Here is a 19,419-nt window from a genome sequence, read left to right as displayed (position 1 = left end):
AGTTAGTTACCCCTGCAGCAGCGGCTTCCTTCCCTTCCAAATATTGCAATCTGGCCCATATGGCTGCAAGACCACTCAGGCTTGGTGCGTCCACCCCATGTAGATGGTGACGGGGTGGATGTGCCAGATCTGAGTGGGGCTGTGAGCACGTGGGCCAGGTCACAATGCCCGGACCAACAAACTTGGCCTAGCCTTGTGGGATAGGAGCTGCCACTGGGGTGAGTGTGGAGAGAGCTTGCTGTCAAAGCCACCCCACGTCCCCGTGGGCCATCTGCTTTCCCCCATTTCTGTGACATAGGCTTTTTTCCCCCTGCACCCCTGTCATGACATTTATTAAAATTTCCATGAAAAAATTATAGCCTAACCTATCAGTAATTTGAGCAAAAATCTTTTGGTGCTTTACTAGCTTTCTTTTGATTTTTTTTATCTGTTTTCTTGTAACACCTTTAAATCTCAGACAAAATAACTTTCAAGTTGATAATCCTTTTTAAACCATGCATGTAATCTGAGTGTACATTAACGTGGCCTTTAAAGTTATATAAAGATGACACTGTAAACAGTCATTGAAAAAGTGACTTGTTACAGTGTGTACACCTTTGGTTTGTGGTTTGACCTGGACTGCTCCTGAGTTAGTCAGAATGACCTCTAAAATGTACAGATTAGCGGCTGTCAACTTTTATCCACTTCTATCTATTAATTTCCACTACATGCATCCGACGAAGTGGGTATTCACCCACGAAAGCTCATGCTCCAATACGTCTGCTAGTCTATAAGGTGCCACAGGACTCTTTGCTGCTTTTACAAATCCAGACTAACACGGCTACCCCTCTGATAACTTCTATCCAGACATTTAAGAGTTAAGTGAAGTGTAACTGTAAGATGACAAGTTATAGACCGACCACTCCTTTGCTTTTAAGTGAAGTGCAGTGAACGTTTGACTGCAAAGATGTTTAATTTTTAAGTTTTGACCTTATTTTGCTAGACCAATGAAGGCTGCCTATAGAATGCATAATCAGGATTGCAGGAAATCCTGTTAACCAATTCTGGGTTGTGTTTGCTTTTCCCTGAAGGTAAGCATCTGCTTGGAATGCAATAGCAGCAAATTGCGTGGATTGAAACGAAAATGGATCCGCTGCTCAGCACAAGCAACAGTCTTACATCTAAAGAAGTTCATTGCCAAAAAACTTAACCTTTCTTCTTTTAATGAGGTAATATTTTAACATAAGAGAAAAATCACACTGTAAATAAGCTTGTCGCAAGCGTATGAAGCTCATTTTTTAAAAGCAAAGCTTTTCCTTGTAATCTTGTTCTTAGAGAGAACTGAACAAACCACTTTTGAGGTAAAATGTGATTATTGAAGTAGGACTTAAATAGCTTTTTCATCTGAGCTGGATCTAGGCAAATCTGTCAACCTTTTTATAAAAATAAAAAGGTAAAATATGAATGTTGAAGCACTTACCTCTTTCCTTCCCCAACTTAATCCTCTGGGGTTTCAGCCCTTGTTGGTTCTTGGGCTAGTAGTATGAGCCACATGGCTTGTCTAATACCTTAACTCTTCTTTTTCCACATCCAGTTTTAAATGATTGTCATTAAAGTAAGCTTTGGCATAGTCTTCCATTAGTGTTGTATGTTTATCTGATCATGTGTGTAAGAGAAAATGGAGAATTTCACCCAGTGTATAGGGCCAGTGCCAGGCCTATCCACCACTGAAGTCTTTTTTTAAGACATATAGCTTAAGTGGTCCATAGCCCTTGTGTTGCTGTTACGCACAAGGATGAATTTCACCCAAAGTATAGGGTCAGCATGTATCCAACATAATCTGGAGGGACTGTTGGTCGTGCTCCTATGCTTCCTTGCAGGTTGATCATGCTTCCAAAGTGGAAAAACTAGGAGACTGTGGGTCACTGGGAAGCCATTTGGTGGGGGGAAAGAGAGGTGAATGAAGAAGTAGGAAGAAAAAGGGGGTCATCTTCCCTCTGACCTCCTCCATTTCAGATTGTAAAACTAGGATACATTATTATGAAGGGTCCCTATAAACAGTCCTATCCTCTCCTCACACAATCTAGTACAGGGTTTCTCAAACTTTTGTACTGGTGACCCCTTTCACATAGCAAGCCTCTGAATATGACCCCTCCCCCCCATATCAATTAAAAACACTTTTTAATGTATTTAACATCATTATAAATGCTGGAGGCAAAGTGGGGTTTGGGGTGAAGGCTGACAGCTTGCGACCCATGTAATAGCCTCACGACCCCCTGAGGGGTCCCAACCCCCAGTTTGAGAACCCCTGATCTAGTACTTACTCTACCATGTCCTAGCCCAACGGACATGCCACCAGTTCATTCACAGCCTCATTCCCAATTGAGTGTTGCCTTGGTATTCAGCCCTGCCAACTCCTTATCTGCTTCCCAGCTCAGAACCTCCTTTCTGCTCAGAAATACCCCTGTCCCCACTTACACACCTCTCTCCTCTTCCTACCTAACCTCTCCACAGCTCTGAAACATCCTCTCCCATGCTCAGAATACAACCTACAAAAACAGCCAGCCTTTCAGACTCTGAAGCCTTCCCCTTCCTACCTGACCACAGCCACAATCACCCACTCCTAGCACCAATCAGTGTGTAATCTACCGACCTACCTCTATTCAAAATTATTGTGAAGGCTACTTTTACTTAAAATAGAAATTGTCATGTGAAACAGCTTCACTTCTTCATGTATATAACAAGAGAAGACCACTTGTACCCTTGTTACGGTCACCAATTAAAAATCTTATTTGAGTAGTGTGAAGGAACATGCTTAATTTTATTGGCTCTTAATTGTATGTATAAGTGGTTTTTTCCCCTGTGTGGTCGCATGGAGTAGTTCTTCGAGTCATTGCTCATGTGTATTCCACAATAGGTGTGCGTACTTGCCACGTGCACCGGTGCCGGACGTTTTTCCCTTAGCAATACTCGTACTGAGAGAGCACCGCGGCAACCCCTGGAGTGCACTCCCCCAAACCTCAGTTCCTTCTTGCCGCCAGTGAAGGTAGTTGGAACTTTGTGCTCCAGCTCTGCTGCAGCCTTTCTACTCGTCCTTAGTAGTACCGTTTGTGGAATTGTTTCTTCAGTTGTTAGAGTGGGCTCGGGGCATGCCCCGTACCTTAGGCTTCAAGTCGTGCAACTCCTGTCGCCATTCTATGCCTAGGAGTGACCCGCACACTGAGTGTCTCCGCTGTTTGGGTGAGACTCACATCAGTGAACGTTGTAAGATCTGCAGGTCATTCAAGCCACGGATCAAGGAGAGAGACATTAGACTCCGTGCTCTCTTGATGGAATCGGTGTTGGCCGCAACTCCGGCGTGCCGGGCAGACTTGGCTCCTGCCGCTGCTCCGTCGGTATGTAGCAAGGCACCCTCTACTAGCCAGCACCGTTCCCCCTCCAAGAAGCAGGGAAAGGGCCCTACCTTGTAGCGGCGCCGAGGCAAGGAAAGAGGGGAGGCTGGTCTCGCGTCGGGCAGCCCAGGGTCCCCCCAGGGCTCAAGGCCTCCGACTTGTGTTGAGCGGAGCAGCCCGGCGCCATCCGTGTGCACATCTCCACTGGTACGGATACCGTCGATGCCAGAGGCGATGCAGGCCGCAAAAGACACGAGTCTCTCGGTTCCTGGCGCACAACCGGTGATAGGTCCCCGGTCCTGGGGCAGACCCCCATTGGGGGCCCACCAAACCTCTCCTGCGGGTCGCAGTTCCCACTCTGAGGACCATTCCCCGCGCCGTTCAGCACGCAGTGACCAGTCATCCTGCAGCTCACGCCCTCCCTTGACGCTGACCAGACCGTCTCGGTCATGACCTGGATGGGAGTTTCGGGGACCCTCTACGCTGCCTGCCAGCAAGCATTGGTATCAAGAGAGGTGCCGGAAATGTTTCCCTTCGTGACGCGACTACTGCAGCCGGTCTCGACAGGATAGACGTTGTTCTCGTTCCAGTTCCCGCTCAACGAGATGTCGCGCTCGAGATTCCCCTGCTGCCGTCATGGGTACTGAAGCCGCTCTTCGGGCGGGTACCGTTCCTCAACTTCGAGGTCCAGGTCCCAAGGGAGGTGGCATCGCAGGCACTCGATGGTGATCTCAGCCTTGGCACCCAGCCACCCATTGGCCCGTGCGGCTTGGCCAGGACAGCTACCGCCACCGGGCCCTCAGCCGGGTCAGTGGCAGGGACAGTGGTGCCAGTGGGCACCATGGCTGCCGATGCCCGCCAGATGGGGTCCTGCTCGGTTGTCGGAGCGTTTCAGGCTCCATCAGCCTCGTCCAGCTGTCTAAGAGACAGATCGACGGGCCACGAGTCAGCGGACCCGCGCCTGAACTCTGATCTGAGCTCAACCCCCCAGTACCGACCGAGGCCCATGGCTCTGCGCTGGCTCTTTCCTGGCACCAGATGACATCATAATGGCACCTCTGCCACCAAGCCCTCAGGAGGATTTTAAGGCATACCAAGACCTGCTAAAGCAAGTGGCATCCAGCCTTCAGCTGCAGGCTGAGGAAATGGAGGGCCCCTCCGATCCCCTCTTTAACGTGTTGTCCCCCTCGGCACCGGGCTACGTGGTTCTGCCCCTGCACCAGGGTGTAGCCAACATTTCCAACACCCTGTGGCAAACTCCCGCCTCCTTGGCCCCAATCTCCAAGAAGGCTGAAAGGAAGTGCCCACCAAGGACCATGAGTAACTCTATTCCCACCCAGCACCTAACTCGCTTGTGGTAGAGTCGGTAAACCACAGAGAGTGTCAGGGCCAACCTGCAACTACCCCCAAGAATAAGGATGCCAAATGACTGGACTCCTTTGGTAGAAAGATTTATTCCGCGGCAAGTTTCCAGCTCAGGGTAGACAACCACCCAGCCTTACTGAGCAGATATGACTTTTAACCTATGGGAGTTCCTGCCTAAGTCTGAGCCTCTCCTCCCAGACCAGGACAGGAAGGACTTTAAGGCGCTAGTAGAAGAGGGGGCGGCAGCAACAAAAGTGGCCCTGCAAGCCGCATCGGATGCAGGCGACACTGCAGCCCGCTCAATGGCTTTGGCGATCTCCATGCGCAGGGCATCGTGGCTCCTTCTGTCTGGACTGTCGACGGAGGCCCAATCCCTTATGCAGGACCTCCTGTTTGATGGGAAGGCGCCCTTCGCAGACCAGACGGATGTCAGGCTGCATGGGATGAAGGATTCTCGCACCACCCTGCAGACCTTGGGCCTCTACGACCATCCAGCTAAGGATAAGGCCAAACCACAACCGCCAGCTCAACCTGCGAGGATCAGATATGAGCCCCTGTATAAGAGACCGAGAGACCAAAAATGCCAGTCTCAGTGATAGTCCCGCTCCACCCTGCAGCCTGGGCCTGCTAAGGGCAAGAGGCAGGGAAAGAGGCGGTTTTGACTATTTGCAGGGGGGCACCGGGCCAGTTGCCAGGGAGACCCCCCCCCAATTAATAAAGTGTGTGTTCTGCAACCGTTTGCCTTCTGCATGGCGTGGTCCTGTATCACATTGGACCAGTGGGTCCTCAGCACCATTTCCCAGGGCTACAGGTTGCAGTTCACGTCACCCCCTCCAAACCACCCGTTCTCCCCTGTAGGCCCCAGGGACCCGGAGCCTACCCACCTCCTAGGGCAGGAGGTGGACCGTCTCCTGCACCTGGGGGTGGTGGAAAGAGTACCAGTAGAATTCCCGGGTAAGGGATTCTACTCCCAGTACTTCCTGATCCCAAGGCCAAAGGGGGCCTCAGGCCCATCCTGGACCTGTGGAGCCTAAACCATTTTCTAGCCCGCTCCTAGTTCCGCATGGTATCCTTGGCCTCTGTTATCCCCTCCCTGGACCCGGGAGACTAGTATGCGGCCCTGGACCTCCAGGATGTGTACTTTCACATCCATGTTTTTGAGGGGCACAGGCGCTTTTTCAGCTTCCTAGGACCACTACCAGTTTGCGGTCCTTCCGTTTGGCCTATCCATGGCACCCAGGGTTTTCACAAAGTGTATGGCTGTGGTAGTGGCCTACCTCAGGCGGGAGGGGGTACAGATCTTTCCTTGATGGACGACTGGCTTCTCAAGGGAGACTCTCATTCTGAGGTAAAGATCCACGTGAAGCTGCTTGTGTCGACATGCGCCGGTCTCGGCCTAGTGGTGAATGAGACCAAATCAACCGTAGTTCCAGTTCAGTGCATAGAGTTCATTGGGGCACTGCTGGACTGCTCAAGGGCCACAGCCTCTCTTCCCCTGGACAGGTTCAAGGCCCTAAGAGATCTCATCACCTCAGTCACGGCTTTCCTGGTGACAACGGCAAGGGCGTGCCTTCGAATTCTAGGGCACATGGCGGCATGTACGTACGTGGTCCGCCATGCCAGGCACCGAATGAGGCCCCTCCAACTCTGGCTAGCCTCCCAATTCTCCCAGGCCCGGGACGGGCTAGACAAGGTTCTCATGGTTCTGTCCCCCGATACTGGCTTCCCTTCAATGGTGGTCTTACCCAAGCAACATGCTGCAAGGGGTTCCCTTTCGGGATGTCAACCCGTCTATGGACCTGGTGACCGATGCGTCAGGCCTGGGTTGGGGAGCCCACATGGAATGTGCAACCTCAGGGGACGTGGTTGATCCCGGACTTGTCCCTTCACATAATTGTCAAAGAGGTCAGGGCAGTACGGTTGGTGTGCGTGGCCTTCCACACGCACCTTCATGGCAAGGTGGTCAGGGTCCTCACGGACAACAACGCCACCATGTACTACATCAACAGGCAAGGCGGGACTCGCTCCCTAGCCCTCTGCCGGGAAGCCCTGAGCCTATGGGAGTTCTGTATAACCCATGATATCTCCCTGAGGGCCATACACCTCCCAGGCGACTGCAATATGCAAGCGGATCACCTCAGCAGAGTTTTCTCCCCCCAGTACGAGTGGTCGCTCCACTTGGAGGTCGCTCACCGGCTCTTCCGAGAGTGGAGAGTTCCCCAGATCGACATCTTTGCAACCTGCCAGAACTGGCGTTGCCCCCAGTTCTGCTCCGGGGAGGAGTGGGGAAGGGCACGATCTCCAATGCGTTCCTCCTGTATTGGTCGGGCCAGCTCCTTTACGCTTTCCCACCGTTCCCCCTCATTGACAAAGTCCTGCAGAAAGTAAAGGCAGACAAAGCGAAAGTCATCCTCATAGCCCCAGTATGGGCCCGCCAACACTGGTACGGGACCCTCCTTTGCCTCTTGGCGCCCCCCCATCCCGAGGATGCTGCCGCCTTTCCCGGACCTCCTCTCCCAGGACGGGGGCCGCCTCCTCCATCCTCACCTAGCAGCACTCCATCTGACAGCGTGGTTGCTCCGTAGCTAGATGAGGAGGAGGGCAGATGTTCGAAGCAGGTAAGGCGGGTCCTCCTGGAAAGTAGGAAACTGTCCACACGCCGGACGTACATGGTGAAGTGGTCCAGGTTCTCCAAGTGGGTAAGTGAGCGGGGAGTCTCCCCTTCCTCTGTGCCTCTCCAGCTTATCCTGGACTAGCTCCTGTCCCTTAGAACCCAAGGACTGGCACCCGCCTCTGTCAGGGTACACCTGGCGGCATATCGGCCTTCCACCCGCCAGTGCAAGGGCACGCAGTCTTCTCCCATTCTATGACCTCCCGTTCCCTTAGGGGCCTTGACCACTCATTCCCGTATGCTAGGCCCCCCCGTGCTGCAATGGGACCTGAACCTGGTTTTGTCCCGACTCACGGGTCCTCCCTTTGAACCCCTGGCCACGTGTTCCTGGTCTCACCTCTCATGGAAGGTAGCCTTTCTTGTGGCAATGACGTCAGCCCGCCATGTCTCCGAACTCAGGGCCTTGACCTCGGAACCTGCCTATATGGTCTTCCACAGGGATACAGTCCAGCTTCGCCCACACCCGGCATTCCTCCCGAAGGTGGTCTCCGCCTTCCATATGGATCAGGGCATCTTTCTCCCCGTGCTCTGTCCTAAGCCCCATTCCTCCACAGAGCGCTGACCTTTTACTTGGATCAGACCAAACCGTTCTGGAAATCCTCGCAGCTTTTGTTGCCTTAGCTGAGCGGGTGAAGGGGCAACCAATCTCCACCCAGCATCTTTCCCACTGGATTACCTTGTGTCTACGCACGTGCTATGATCTGGCAGGGGTTCCCCCGCCACCAATCGTTAACACACTCAACGAGGGCTCAGGCCTCATCAGCTGCCTACATAGCCCATGTCCCTATCCAAGACATTTGTAGGGTGGCCACTTGGGCCTCAGTTCACATGTTCACTTCGCATTATGCGATCATCTCCCAAACTAGGGATGACACTGGGTTTGGCAGAGCGGTACTCCATCCCAGGCTATCGTGAACTCCTACCCATCTCCAACAGATATTGCTTGGAATCACCTACTGTGGAATACACATGAGCAATCGAAGAAGAAAGGACAGTTACCTGTTCCGTAACTGGCATTCTTTGAGATTTGTTGCTCATGTCTATTCCTCACCCCGCCATCCTTCCCCACTGTCGGAGTTGTCTGGCAAGAAGGAACCGAGGGTGGAGGGAGCGCGCAGTCCCCCTTATAGTGTGATATACAGGTGCCATTCCAGGGGTCGCGGCGGTGCTACCCCAATACGGGTACTGCTAAGGGAAAAACTTCCAGCACCAGTGCCCGTGGCGAGCACGCACACCTACTGTGGAATACACCTGAGCAACACATCTCGAAGAACGCCAGTTATGGAACAGGTAACTGTCCTTTCTCACAAAGGGATGTTGCATCCCTGTCCCAAGTGAAGAATAGACTTAAGGACTGAAGTAATTACACACTTAAATTATCTAAATTATCACAGAGACTCTTACTGGTTCTAACACCTTTTTACTAAAATGTTAGTTTTCAAATCTGCAAAAAGCTACTGTAGCCAATGTTAATTTATATAAAATGCCGTCCCTGTGAGGGAGAGACCAGCCATTAAAAATACTGCTTACATCCCAGGTTGTCATCTGCCATATAATGCCTAGAGAGAGAAGGCGGGTGAGGGAATATCTTTTATGGCAACTGTTGGTGAGAAAGACAAGCTTTCGACCTCACACAGAGCTCTTCTTGAGCTGTGTCACTCTGAGTACAAGGTGGAACATGTTTAGCATGAGTAGTTAACACACATTTCAAGGGACCATTCAAGGTGAAAGCCACTTCAAGGTGAAAGCTCAAAAGCTCGTGTCTCTCACCAACAGAAGTTGGTTCAATAAAAGATATTACCCCACCCACCTTGTATCTCCAACTCCCACACTATGGCAAGGGTTAGGATTTTTCCATTGTCTTCAGATGATTCTGGACATGTTTAACATGATTTTTATCCATGTGCATTGTCTTGTCTCAGAAGTGTGTTCGATGTGTCCCTTAATGAATTTAAGTCTCTCTTCCTTTTCAATCAGCTGGATATATTATGCAATGAAGAAATTCTTGGCAAGGACCATACGCTCAAATTTGTAGTTGTCACTAGATGGAGATTTAAGGTACGACACAACTGCTTTTTCATGAATTCACTGATATTTAGAATTAAAATTAAGTCATTAATCTGGTTATAGAACAGAGTTCATAAAGTATCTGTCGTACATAGTTTTATACCTGCAGTAACTTTTAAAACTGGCTAAAAAATTGGTTAAAAGTCCATCCTGGTTCAGGGGCAAAGTGAAGGCAACAACTAGAAATAAAGAACAATATATAACAACTGGGGAAAGAGGGGAAGTAGATAGTTATGAATATAAATTAGTAGTTATGAAGTGTAAAAAATTGGAAAGGGAACGCTAAAGACAACAGGAAAATATCCATGGCTGGCAAGGCTAAGGACAGTAGGTTTTTCAGATAAATCAGGAAAAAGAGAGAGTCTAACAGTGATATAGCCTCTTTACTACATGGAGCTGGTGCAAATGTTAATGCAGAAAAGGTAAAAGTGATCAATGTGTAGTTCTGTATTTGGAAAGAAGCAAGATGATATACTTGTGTTATGTGACGATGATGAACTACTTTTCAGTCCATTAGGAATTGAAGACATTAAGGATGCTAGGGATGATGATAATAATTAGCTCTTATATAGTGCTTTTTTATCAGTAGATCTCAGTGGTTTACAAATCAGATAAGAAACATTATCCCCATTTTACAGACAGGAAAACCGAGGCACATGGAGATGAAGTGACTTACCAAAGGTCATCCAGCAGGCCCAGATAATGTGCACCCAAGAGCCCTAAAAGGGTTGGTTCAGGACATCTCTGGATTGCTGGTGCTGTTTATTATTTATATTACCATAGCACCTAGGAGCCCTTGGAATAATGGGGAAATTCCAGAAGATGGGAAGAGTTTCTCCACAACTGGAGATGGGACACTGGGTGGTTGGCCATTGCTCTGAGGTGGTTCAGACAGTTCTTTCTCGATGCCCAGCTGGTGTCTTGCTCACACACTGATCGCTAGATTTGGGGGTGGGAAAGAATATTCCCATAGGTCAGATTGCCTGGGACTTTGGGGTTTTTTTGCCTTCCTCTGCAGCAGGATGTGGTTTGCCTGCTGGGATCATCTGAGAATGACTCACCAAATCCATTCCCTGTCATTGCAGAGGCTTCAGGCATTGGTGGCACCTTGGTTTCTCATGTTCTCTCCCTGTGACACACAGTAGTTTAGTTTCCTGAGGTCTGGAATGCTTTGGTCTAACTAAAGTGTTTGGCCTTAATAGAAAAAGGTGAAAACTAATGGCCTGTGGTATGCAGGAGGTCAGACTAAAAGATCTCATGGTCCCTTCTGGCCTGAAACTGTGCATATGGGCACAACATTAGCAAAGGGCAAGCAGGATGACGTGAGTAAATAGCCTGACATCAATCCCAGGCAAAATAATGGAGAAGCTGATACAGGATTTAAACAATATAGAACTGAAGGATGGGCAAATAATTAATGCCAGCCAGCATGGTTTTATGGAAAATGTCTTGTTAAGCCTGATTTTGTTTTTTGACAATTACAGATTTGGTTAATAAAGGTAGTTGCGTAGATGTAATATTCTTCGAGTGATTGCTCATATCCATTCCAGTTAGGTGTGTGCGCGCCGCGTGCACGTTCGCCGGAAGACTTTTACCCTAGCAACCCCAGTGGGTCGGCTGAGCGCCCCCTAGAGTGGCGCCATAACGGCACCGCATATATACCTCAGCCGACCCACCCGACCCTCAGTTCCTTCTTACCGCCCGTGTCGGTCGTTGGAACAGTGGCGTGCAGCTTGTCTGACCTCCGCTTCCCTAGCTTCCTCATAGTTTTTCTCTGTAAAAATTTGTACATAGTTAATATCTTAGCTTAGGTTTTCTTGTTTTTGATAGTTTAAATCAGTTTAGTGTTAGATAGTTAGCGGGTTCGGGGGTTAGCCCCACCCGCACCCGGGACTGGAGCGTATGGTCAATAGGGAATACTCATTGAGTGAAATGTTTTTAGTGGGGTTCCCCAGTGATCAGTGCTAGACCTATGCTATTTGGTATTTTTTATCAATGAACTGCAAGTGAATATAAAATTATTGCAGATAAAATTTGCAGATGACACACAGATTGGCCAGGTGCTAAATAAAGATGAGGCCAGGGCAGTCGTGCAGAATGATCTAGATCGCTTGCTAAGCTGGGCCCGTTCGAACAAATTATATTTGCCAAAGGCAGTGTGATACATCTAGGAAGAGGGAATGCAGGCCAGACCTACAGAATGGGGGACTGTATCTTAGGCCTGGTCTACACTAAGAAGGGGGTTCGAATTAGGGTACGCAAATTCAGCTACGTGAATAGCGTAGCTGAATTCGAAGTACCCTAATTCGAACAACTCACCCGTCCACACGCGGCAGGGTCGAACTCCGCGGCTCCCCCATCGACTCCGCCAACTCCTTCTGCCGAGGTGGAGTACCGGAGTCGACCGCGGCGCTTCCGGAGTTCGAACTATCGCGTCTAGATCAGACGCGATAGTTCGAACTCCAAAAAGTCGAACTCTCCGCGTCGAACCGGCAGGTAAGTGTAGACGTACCCTTAGACAGCAGTAACTCTGAAAATGATTATGGGGTCATAGTGGTGGACAAGCAGCTCAGCGTGTGCTCCAAATATGATACTGTGGATGTGATCCTTGGCCATATAAAAAGGGGAATAATGAACTGGAATAGGGAAATACTTCTATATGTGGCATTGGTGAGACCGATACTGGAATACTGGGTCCAATTCTAGTGTCTACCTTTTAAAAAAGATGTTGAAAAATTGGAGAGGGTGAAGAGAAAAGCTATTAAAATGATTTGAAGGTTGGAAAAATACCTTATGGTGAGACTTAAAGCTCAATCTGTTTAGCTTATCAAAAATAATATTGATAGGTAACTTGATTATAGTGTAAAAGTACCTTCATGGGTAGAAATTGCTGAGTACTAAAAGACTTTCTAAGCTAGCAGAGAATGACATAATAAGAAGTAGTGGCTGGAAGTTGGTCAGACACATTCAAATTAGAAAAATAAGACAAATTTGTAGCAGTGAAGGTAGTTACCTTGGTAGTTTGTTCTAAAGGTTGAGTGGTGGATTCACCATCTCTTCTCTTCAAAGCAGACTGGATGTTGTAGTTAGGCTCAATGTACAATTAACTGAGTGAACTTCTGTGATCTGTTATACATAAAGTCAGACTAGATGATACATGGTCAGTCCCTTCTGGCCTTAAAATATAAATCAATAACATATTTTGATAAGTTGATTACCTATCACATAGGAGGATTCATTTTGCTTTTGCTTCTTAAATTAGCTCATTATTTTATCTTGCAGAAAGCACCTCTCCTGCTACATTACAGACCCAAAATGGACTTGCTGTAAGAGACCTTTATTGTCCTTCTGGACAGCGTTTTTTGCAGAGACTATCATCAGGCACCTTCTTAGTGCATCACTTAACTCACATCTGACACGAACCAGCAGAATTTTTTGGAAGACTGTAGTGCTCTCACAGCCAACCAACCTTCTGAATATTTCTTCTGGGGACGTGTTGCCCAGATTTCTGGACAGAAAATATTTATACTTTTTTTGTACGAAATAAATAAATCACAAGAGGACACTACCAGCACTAAGTTTACAGATCCTGAAAACACTTCACAGTTCCATGTAGCTCAACTTGATTCATCTCTTTGCTGCAGTTACGCAAATATAAGTTAAAATGTTGTGGGGGTGATTTAAAAGGTTGGTTTTGACACCAAAATTACCTTTAGTTACTTTCCATCTTTTGAAACTTCTGAAGCTTATTTTGATCTATTCTGCAAGGTGTTCCTGTCTTACATAGTATGCCTCAGTTACTTTGGCTTTCATTGAGCCCTTTGAAGAGCATTGAACGTACCTTATGATTATAGAGACTGGTGATATTTATGCTGCATTAAAAACTTCCTAAAAATCTAGGCATCTGAAAACTCCATGAGTTTCACACAATGCTTGATCTCATTTTATATTTCATTCATGTTTTGGCATCCCCTGCATGTTTTGATGAGGCTAATGAAAATGCATTTACTTTTTTAACATGGCTCAATATTTTGCTGTGGCATAAATTGCATCCGATCATAACACAAGAGTACTCTAAGTGCTAAATTTGTGAATTTTAAGGTAGACTTGTCTTTATACAGTAGAGGCTTGCAGAAATCTTTTTTGTCTTTAGGGAGAATGGTTTTTTTTGTTTTTGTTTTTTTGCTAAATTTGTAACTAGTGGTTAAAGCATTTTTATTTTGGGAAACATACCCCATAGAAAATTACACAAGTTTCCATGTCACTGGTTTAAAAATTCAGCTGTTAATTACTGACCAGTTCTAGATTTCCTTTAATGGTTTCCTTAAGAAGCTATTGTTTTCTTTAGTGCAATCATTGGCTATCTTGGAGGTCAGATTAGATCGCAGCGGCACCTTCTGGTCTTAAAATCTATTAATCTAGCTTTTGTGTTCAGCCTTGAGAGATGCCGGACGCTACTCTATGTATGTCATCAAGTCCACGCTCAGATAATGCTTAGCGGGGTATTAACTTAAAAAAAAAAATTTGAAAACATTTTAAAAATAGGTGACTTAAAAAAACTGTTAATACTGGTTGAAAGTGATTTCTGCAAGCGATATACTGTATAACATATAATAAAAATATGAAATGTTAAAATGTTTGATTGGCACAGGGATTGTAAGATACTGAAAAGAGGGTGTGCAATATGACACACTGGCAGCTGGAGGTTATTACTTTCTTTTTAAATGCTCAGGAGGGAAAGTTCCCCTGTCAGCTGAAAACACCAGTGTTGTATACATATTATTAAACCCTTTTATTCCTCCATAAGGCAAATGTCACTGGCTAACATAAGCATTATGCCTGTTGGCACCACCCTACTCCATCCAGTTGTGCTCCTTTGCCCTGCAAAAATTCATTATTTAAAATTAGATTCAACATCAGGAAGTAAATCATGAAAAATACTGGCTTATCCAAACATGTACATTCTCTTTTCTCCTGATTCTGAAAGAAATCCACCTCCTCCCCAAAACATCATGTTCCTGTGTGCCTCCTTACACATTCTTAGCTGGAGCCTTCCGTTCCTCCATTTGCCTCCTCCCTTAGCTTTCCTACTGCCACATTTGTGAGAGGGAACACAGTCTCACCTATATATATTTCAAAACAGCATTATAAAGCTGCATTCTTTTATTTTTATTCATAATCATAGAGGTGAATGAGGAGGAAATCAGAATGGGTGCAAACGGAGAAACAAGGGAAATCTACTGGACTAGTAGGAGTGCCCTCTCTGCAAATCTAGGGCATGAGAGATGTAAATGTACTGAGGGCTCGTTGGGCCAGGCAGGATGACTTCACATCTAGGCCTGGAGTATTTCAGCATTGGAGGTGGGGGGGAATAGAATTTAGCTCTGGTTTGGTCTTTCTGTTCGTGTATGCACCTATCTGCATTTCTGCTTTTATCTACGTATAACTTGAAGAAAAAAATACAAGTGTCGGAAGAGGAACGGGGAGACTTCAGTAGTTTAGTTTTAGCAACTGGCCCATTGTGAGCTTTTCACAAAATGAACCTAGGTGATGTGACCCTATACGTCAATTGATTTACCAGGACTTTGTGGACCTGTTAATCAGTTGTCCGCATTGTGGGGTGTGTAAGGGAACTTCAGCCAAGTGACCCTATCCTAATCAATCTGATTCATTTGCATCTAAGGGTTTAATAAATATATATACACAATGTGTCTACCTCAGAATATGCACTACAGCAGCATTTTGTAAAACCAGATGTTACTGCAGTGCCACTGAAGTACATCAGAATTTGAATATTTTCCTGTGTAATAAAACTGAGGAGCGATTAAACGGTATGAACATGCACATTCATAAAACCTTCTGCCATTCAGTTCTAACTCTCACTGTAGCAATCTACAGTACAGAATATATATTTGTAAGTTTGTAGCTATCTTTGGAATCACTTGAATTTGCTATGGTGCTATATCAATATATTTAAATATCAGTTGATATCTGTATAGATTCATAAATCTGAAGCCTGTATTAACACCAACAGCTGGTTATAGCTCATAATTGTGTGTAACTCTGCTTTTTTAAATGTATTAACCTGATAAAACCTCAGTGGTAAAAATACCTATTTTTCTAAATTGCATCATGTCAGAATATCTTCACTACAGAAACTATTTCCCATAGGGGTTTGCTGCACCAGTTGGTTTGATTTTAGCTTTGTAGAAAGAGTAGCATCCAATTAAATTCAACAGTCAGTGTGAGACCTTAAGGATTCTATTTCTGAAATTTCTGTTTTACTTCTGTGAAGCTTAAGAGACAGTTGATTTAATGTCAAAACTATATGGGGGAAAAATAACTATTGATTTTTTTTAATATTGTTTAATGTCTGAAAGCCAGGCTCAGCTTAGATATCTCTTGGTCCTGCTTGGTCATGTTCAGTTTATTTTGGTTTTAGTGAAGATGGAGTTACTGTGAAGTAGTTTTCACAACTGCTTACGCTGGTAAGTAATTGCAGTACAAGTATCTTGTTGCATTATCCTCAGCAGCAATGAGACTAATTACCCAGGCTCATAGTCTCACTAGATATAGTTTTCATTTAAAATAGATAATTCAGATAGAATATATAATATTGAATTTAAATAAGATTTGGGGGTTTTAAAAAAAATTAACTTTATAAAATTATTTATTCTATTTTAAGCCTTCTATCTTATTTTACCATCCAAGTATTTTGGTTTCAATGGTCCAGCTTTATTTACGGGCATATAAAATGAAATTGTGAGATGTTTTTACAAGCTTCTTCCTTTTACTTTGAGTTTGAGTAGTTTTTATTTGTTTTTTGTATGGATAAAGAGCATTACTTATGCTTTTGTGCAATAGGTTTGAAACATGCATTTATAAGGCATATGTTTAAATTGTAAATGTAGCATCTACTTACCGCTAAATTGAGAAGGAATGTAGGTGGGATTTTTAAAATGTACATTCAAATGGGTTTTTGTTGTTTTTTTTAATTTTTAATTTTTGGTTTTTTTTAATTATTATTTTGAAGTGAAGTTTGGGGTTTTAAAATTGTGTGTAAGTGCAAGAACTACCTGTCAGCAATATTTTAAAATAAATGATCTGGCAAGAAACAGTAATGTGAATTGTGGAAGCAATCTGCAAGACTTGCAGCCTATCCGAAATTGTTTTTGTGCCATTGTTACGTCTGGTATCTTTGTGTACCATCTAACCTGGGAATATTTATTTTTTATTGGTTGTGCAATACTACACACAACACTATAACCTCTGGGGATATGGGACCATATGAAATATCAGACTACAACTATGATGGTGCTATTTTTTCCAATAGGCTCTGAGCCTTTGAAAGCTTATCTGGCTCTATTGTCTTCATAACAGCATAATTAGTCTTAGGAGAGTCATTGGACTCTCTCCCCGCCTCCCCAATGAATGGTAAATGTAGAGGTATAGCTACCCTGTTTTACAATTATTTGAATCTTACCATTGAGATAAGTGTAATAGGAAAAAGCCAACCAGTTTGTACATCAACAGATGAGTCTTTGATAAATTTATATTGTAATCTGTACTTAAGAAATGCATTTAATGCAGACAGCTTAAACTGTACTCTACAGAAAAATCCAGTTTCTGTATTTCCTCAGGTAATCACTTCAGTTTGGATGCTTCACTGGAAGTTTTAAAGCAACCTACATATTTGTTCCTCTGCTTCAAAGTTAAAGAAAAGAAAAAATCCCGTCGTATAGGCTAGAATTTTTGCGTAACTTAACTATACTTAACTATAATGGAGAGGTTCACTTAACATTTCCTTAGGTACCAGGTGCAGAGAGAACATTTATTTTAAGGTGCATAATTTAGCTTTGAACTGCCCTTTGATTCTGCGCTTTGATGAAAGCGGAGTTTAGGTACAGATTTTCTGGAAACTTGCTCCTCATGGTAAGCCCACATTTTTAATTTTTTTTAATAGTATTGAGTTTGAATTTGCTCATGTACAAACTTAAGCTTGAGTCCTGCAATCTGGTAGGACCTGGTAGATCCTTCTGCCCTCACGGAATCCAGTTGAAGTCAATGTGGCCTGCCCCAGAGCAGATTGTAGGACTGGGGCGTAAAGGTCCAATACTGCAAATCCGAACCTTGTAACTTTACTCACATGGATGGTTCCATTTAAATCAGTGGGATTATTCACAGGAGCAGAGTTACTTAGCGGCATGCCTGCACAAGTCCTTTTAATTTACAACATTGGTTTAATATAATCCTTAACATCCAAATGATTTAACTGGACAAAAGGAAACTTCTTTTTTTCTGGAACAAGATTAATTTAGGGTTAAGGGACAATAAGCCAGTGCAACCACTAAGCCTTTATCCTCAATATGTGGTATATAAAGATACTGAAACTATCACAGTATAAAATCATATTTTTGACTTAGTTTCATTTGAAAGTTTACATTTTTTATGCTTTGTGTTGCTGTGTAATTTTTGTACTATTGGTGGCTAGTTTTTGTCTGAATAAGCCTTTTGGGATTATTGCTTAATGTTTTGATTTTATGATAGTGAAGCTTGTATTCAGTGTTTTGCCAATTAATATTATATGCTTGTTAATAAAAGCAAAAAAAAAACTAACTAAAATTCTCTCAGGCTGCAAGTTTGTCCATTTTCCTCCAAGAACCTAAAGGACTAGCTAGTACAATACAACGGTACTATACAATACTGCATATACCAGAACAATCCCCTATATATAGTTCTATAATGCATCTTCCCCCTGAAATGTATACCATTTTTTTTTTTGCTTGAATCCAACACTAGCACTGCACAAAATGTTACACTAAATACAAAACTTCTTAAATTGGTAAAATGTTTGTGCCAAATACATGGAACTCTATTCATTAGCAAATAAAGTGACTTCTGTTGCATGGAGGAGGTTATTTTAGGTACTTTGGACTCTTCGTGCATTTGTGCGTATGGATATATTTGCCACACTGTACATGGTATCAGATTTACTCCTCATCTGCTAATGTCACTGTGCGGGGTCATATTGGAGTCCAACCTTCTGTTGGACACAATTAACAAATTTTAAATAAAAAAAACCAACCTGCCCAAATCCATATTTTGTTTTAATTGTTAATGATTGACAGATACTAATAGTCTATTTTCTCTCTGGTTGAAAGTTAGAAAAAGGTCTTAGGCTAGCTAAAATGCCACTCCAGAGAGTGTTGGTTCATGAACCAGAGGTAAATTTGCCTTCAAAGAGTTGATCTAATTTTTGGTTGCTTTCTGGGTTATTTTAGCGGTTTCTTCCCTAGCTGTTTAAGATCGTCAGGGATTATGTAGGAACTCCTCAAAAGGATTTACTGTTTTAGGTTTAAATGAATCTCAAGGTTAATCTAGATCAATGGTTCTCAAACTTTTGTACTGGTGACCCCTTTCAAATAGCAAGCCTCTGAGTGCAACCCCGCCCCCCCCATAAACTAAAAACACTTTTTTATATATTTAACACCATTGGAGGGAGGGATAGCTCAGTGGTTTGAGCATTGGTTTGCTAAACCCAGGGTTGTAAGTTCAATCCTTGAGGGGGCCACTTAGGGATCTGGGGCAAAAATCAGTTCTTGGTCCTGCTACTGAAGGCAGGGGGCTGGACTCGATGACCTTTTGAGGTCCCTTCCAGTTCTAGGAGACAGGCATATCTCCTATTATTATAATAAATGCTGGGGGCAAAGCAGGGTTTGGAGTAGAGGCTGAAAGCTCACGACCCCCCATGTAATAACCTCGTGACCCCCTCAGGGGGTCCTGACCCCCAGTTTGAGAACCCGTGATCTAGATACACTAGTAAACTGCAAAGCATATAAAAACCTAGGTGAATTTCTTTGCAGTATCTGCATACAGTAATGTATATTTTTCAGAATTGTGTGTGGTGTTTTCTTCATATTGGGAGAGGCAAAAGGTTTAATATTT

General features: G+C 44.7%; 1 protein-coding gene across 5 annotated transcripts in view; it reads left to right on the top strand.

Annotated features, from left to right (window-relative positions):
- PCGF3 (polycomb group ring finger 3) overlaps nt 1–18,966 on the top strand; it is a 105,568-nt gene extending 86,602 nt beyond the window's left edge. For all 5 annotated transcript variants that reach the window (XM_045021522.1, XM_045021518.1, XM_045021520.1 and 2 more), the window contains 3 exons: nt 1,071–1,208; nt 9,385–9,465; nt 12,757–18,966. In XM_045021522.1, the coding sequence (XP_044877457.1) occupies nt 1,071–1,208; nt 9,385–9,465; nt 12,757–12,804 (267 nt within the window). In that variant the 3' untranslated portion in view covers nt 12,805–18,966. The remainder of the gene's footprint in view (nt 1–1,070; nt 1,209–9,384; nt 9,466–12,756) is intronic.
- Nucleotides 18,967–19,419: the final 453 nt, after the last annotated feature.

Source organism: Mauremys mutica, chromosome 6 (assembly GCF_020497125.1).
Source record: "Mauremys mutica isolate MM-2020 ecotype Southern chromosome 6, ASM2049712v1, whole genome shotgun sequence".
Taxonomy (NCBI): Eukaryota; Metazoa; Chordata; order Testudines; family Geoemydidae; genus Mauremys; species Mauremys mutica.
Note: the sequence above shows the minus strand (reverse complement) of the source record. Positions and strands in the feature narration are given on the sequence as shown.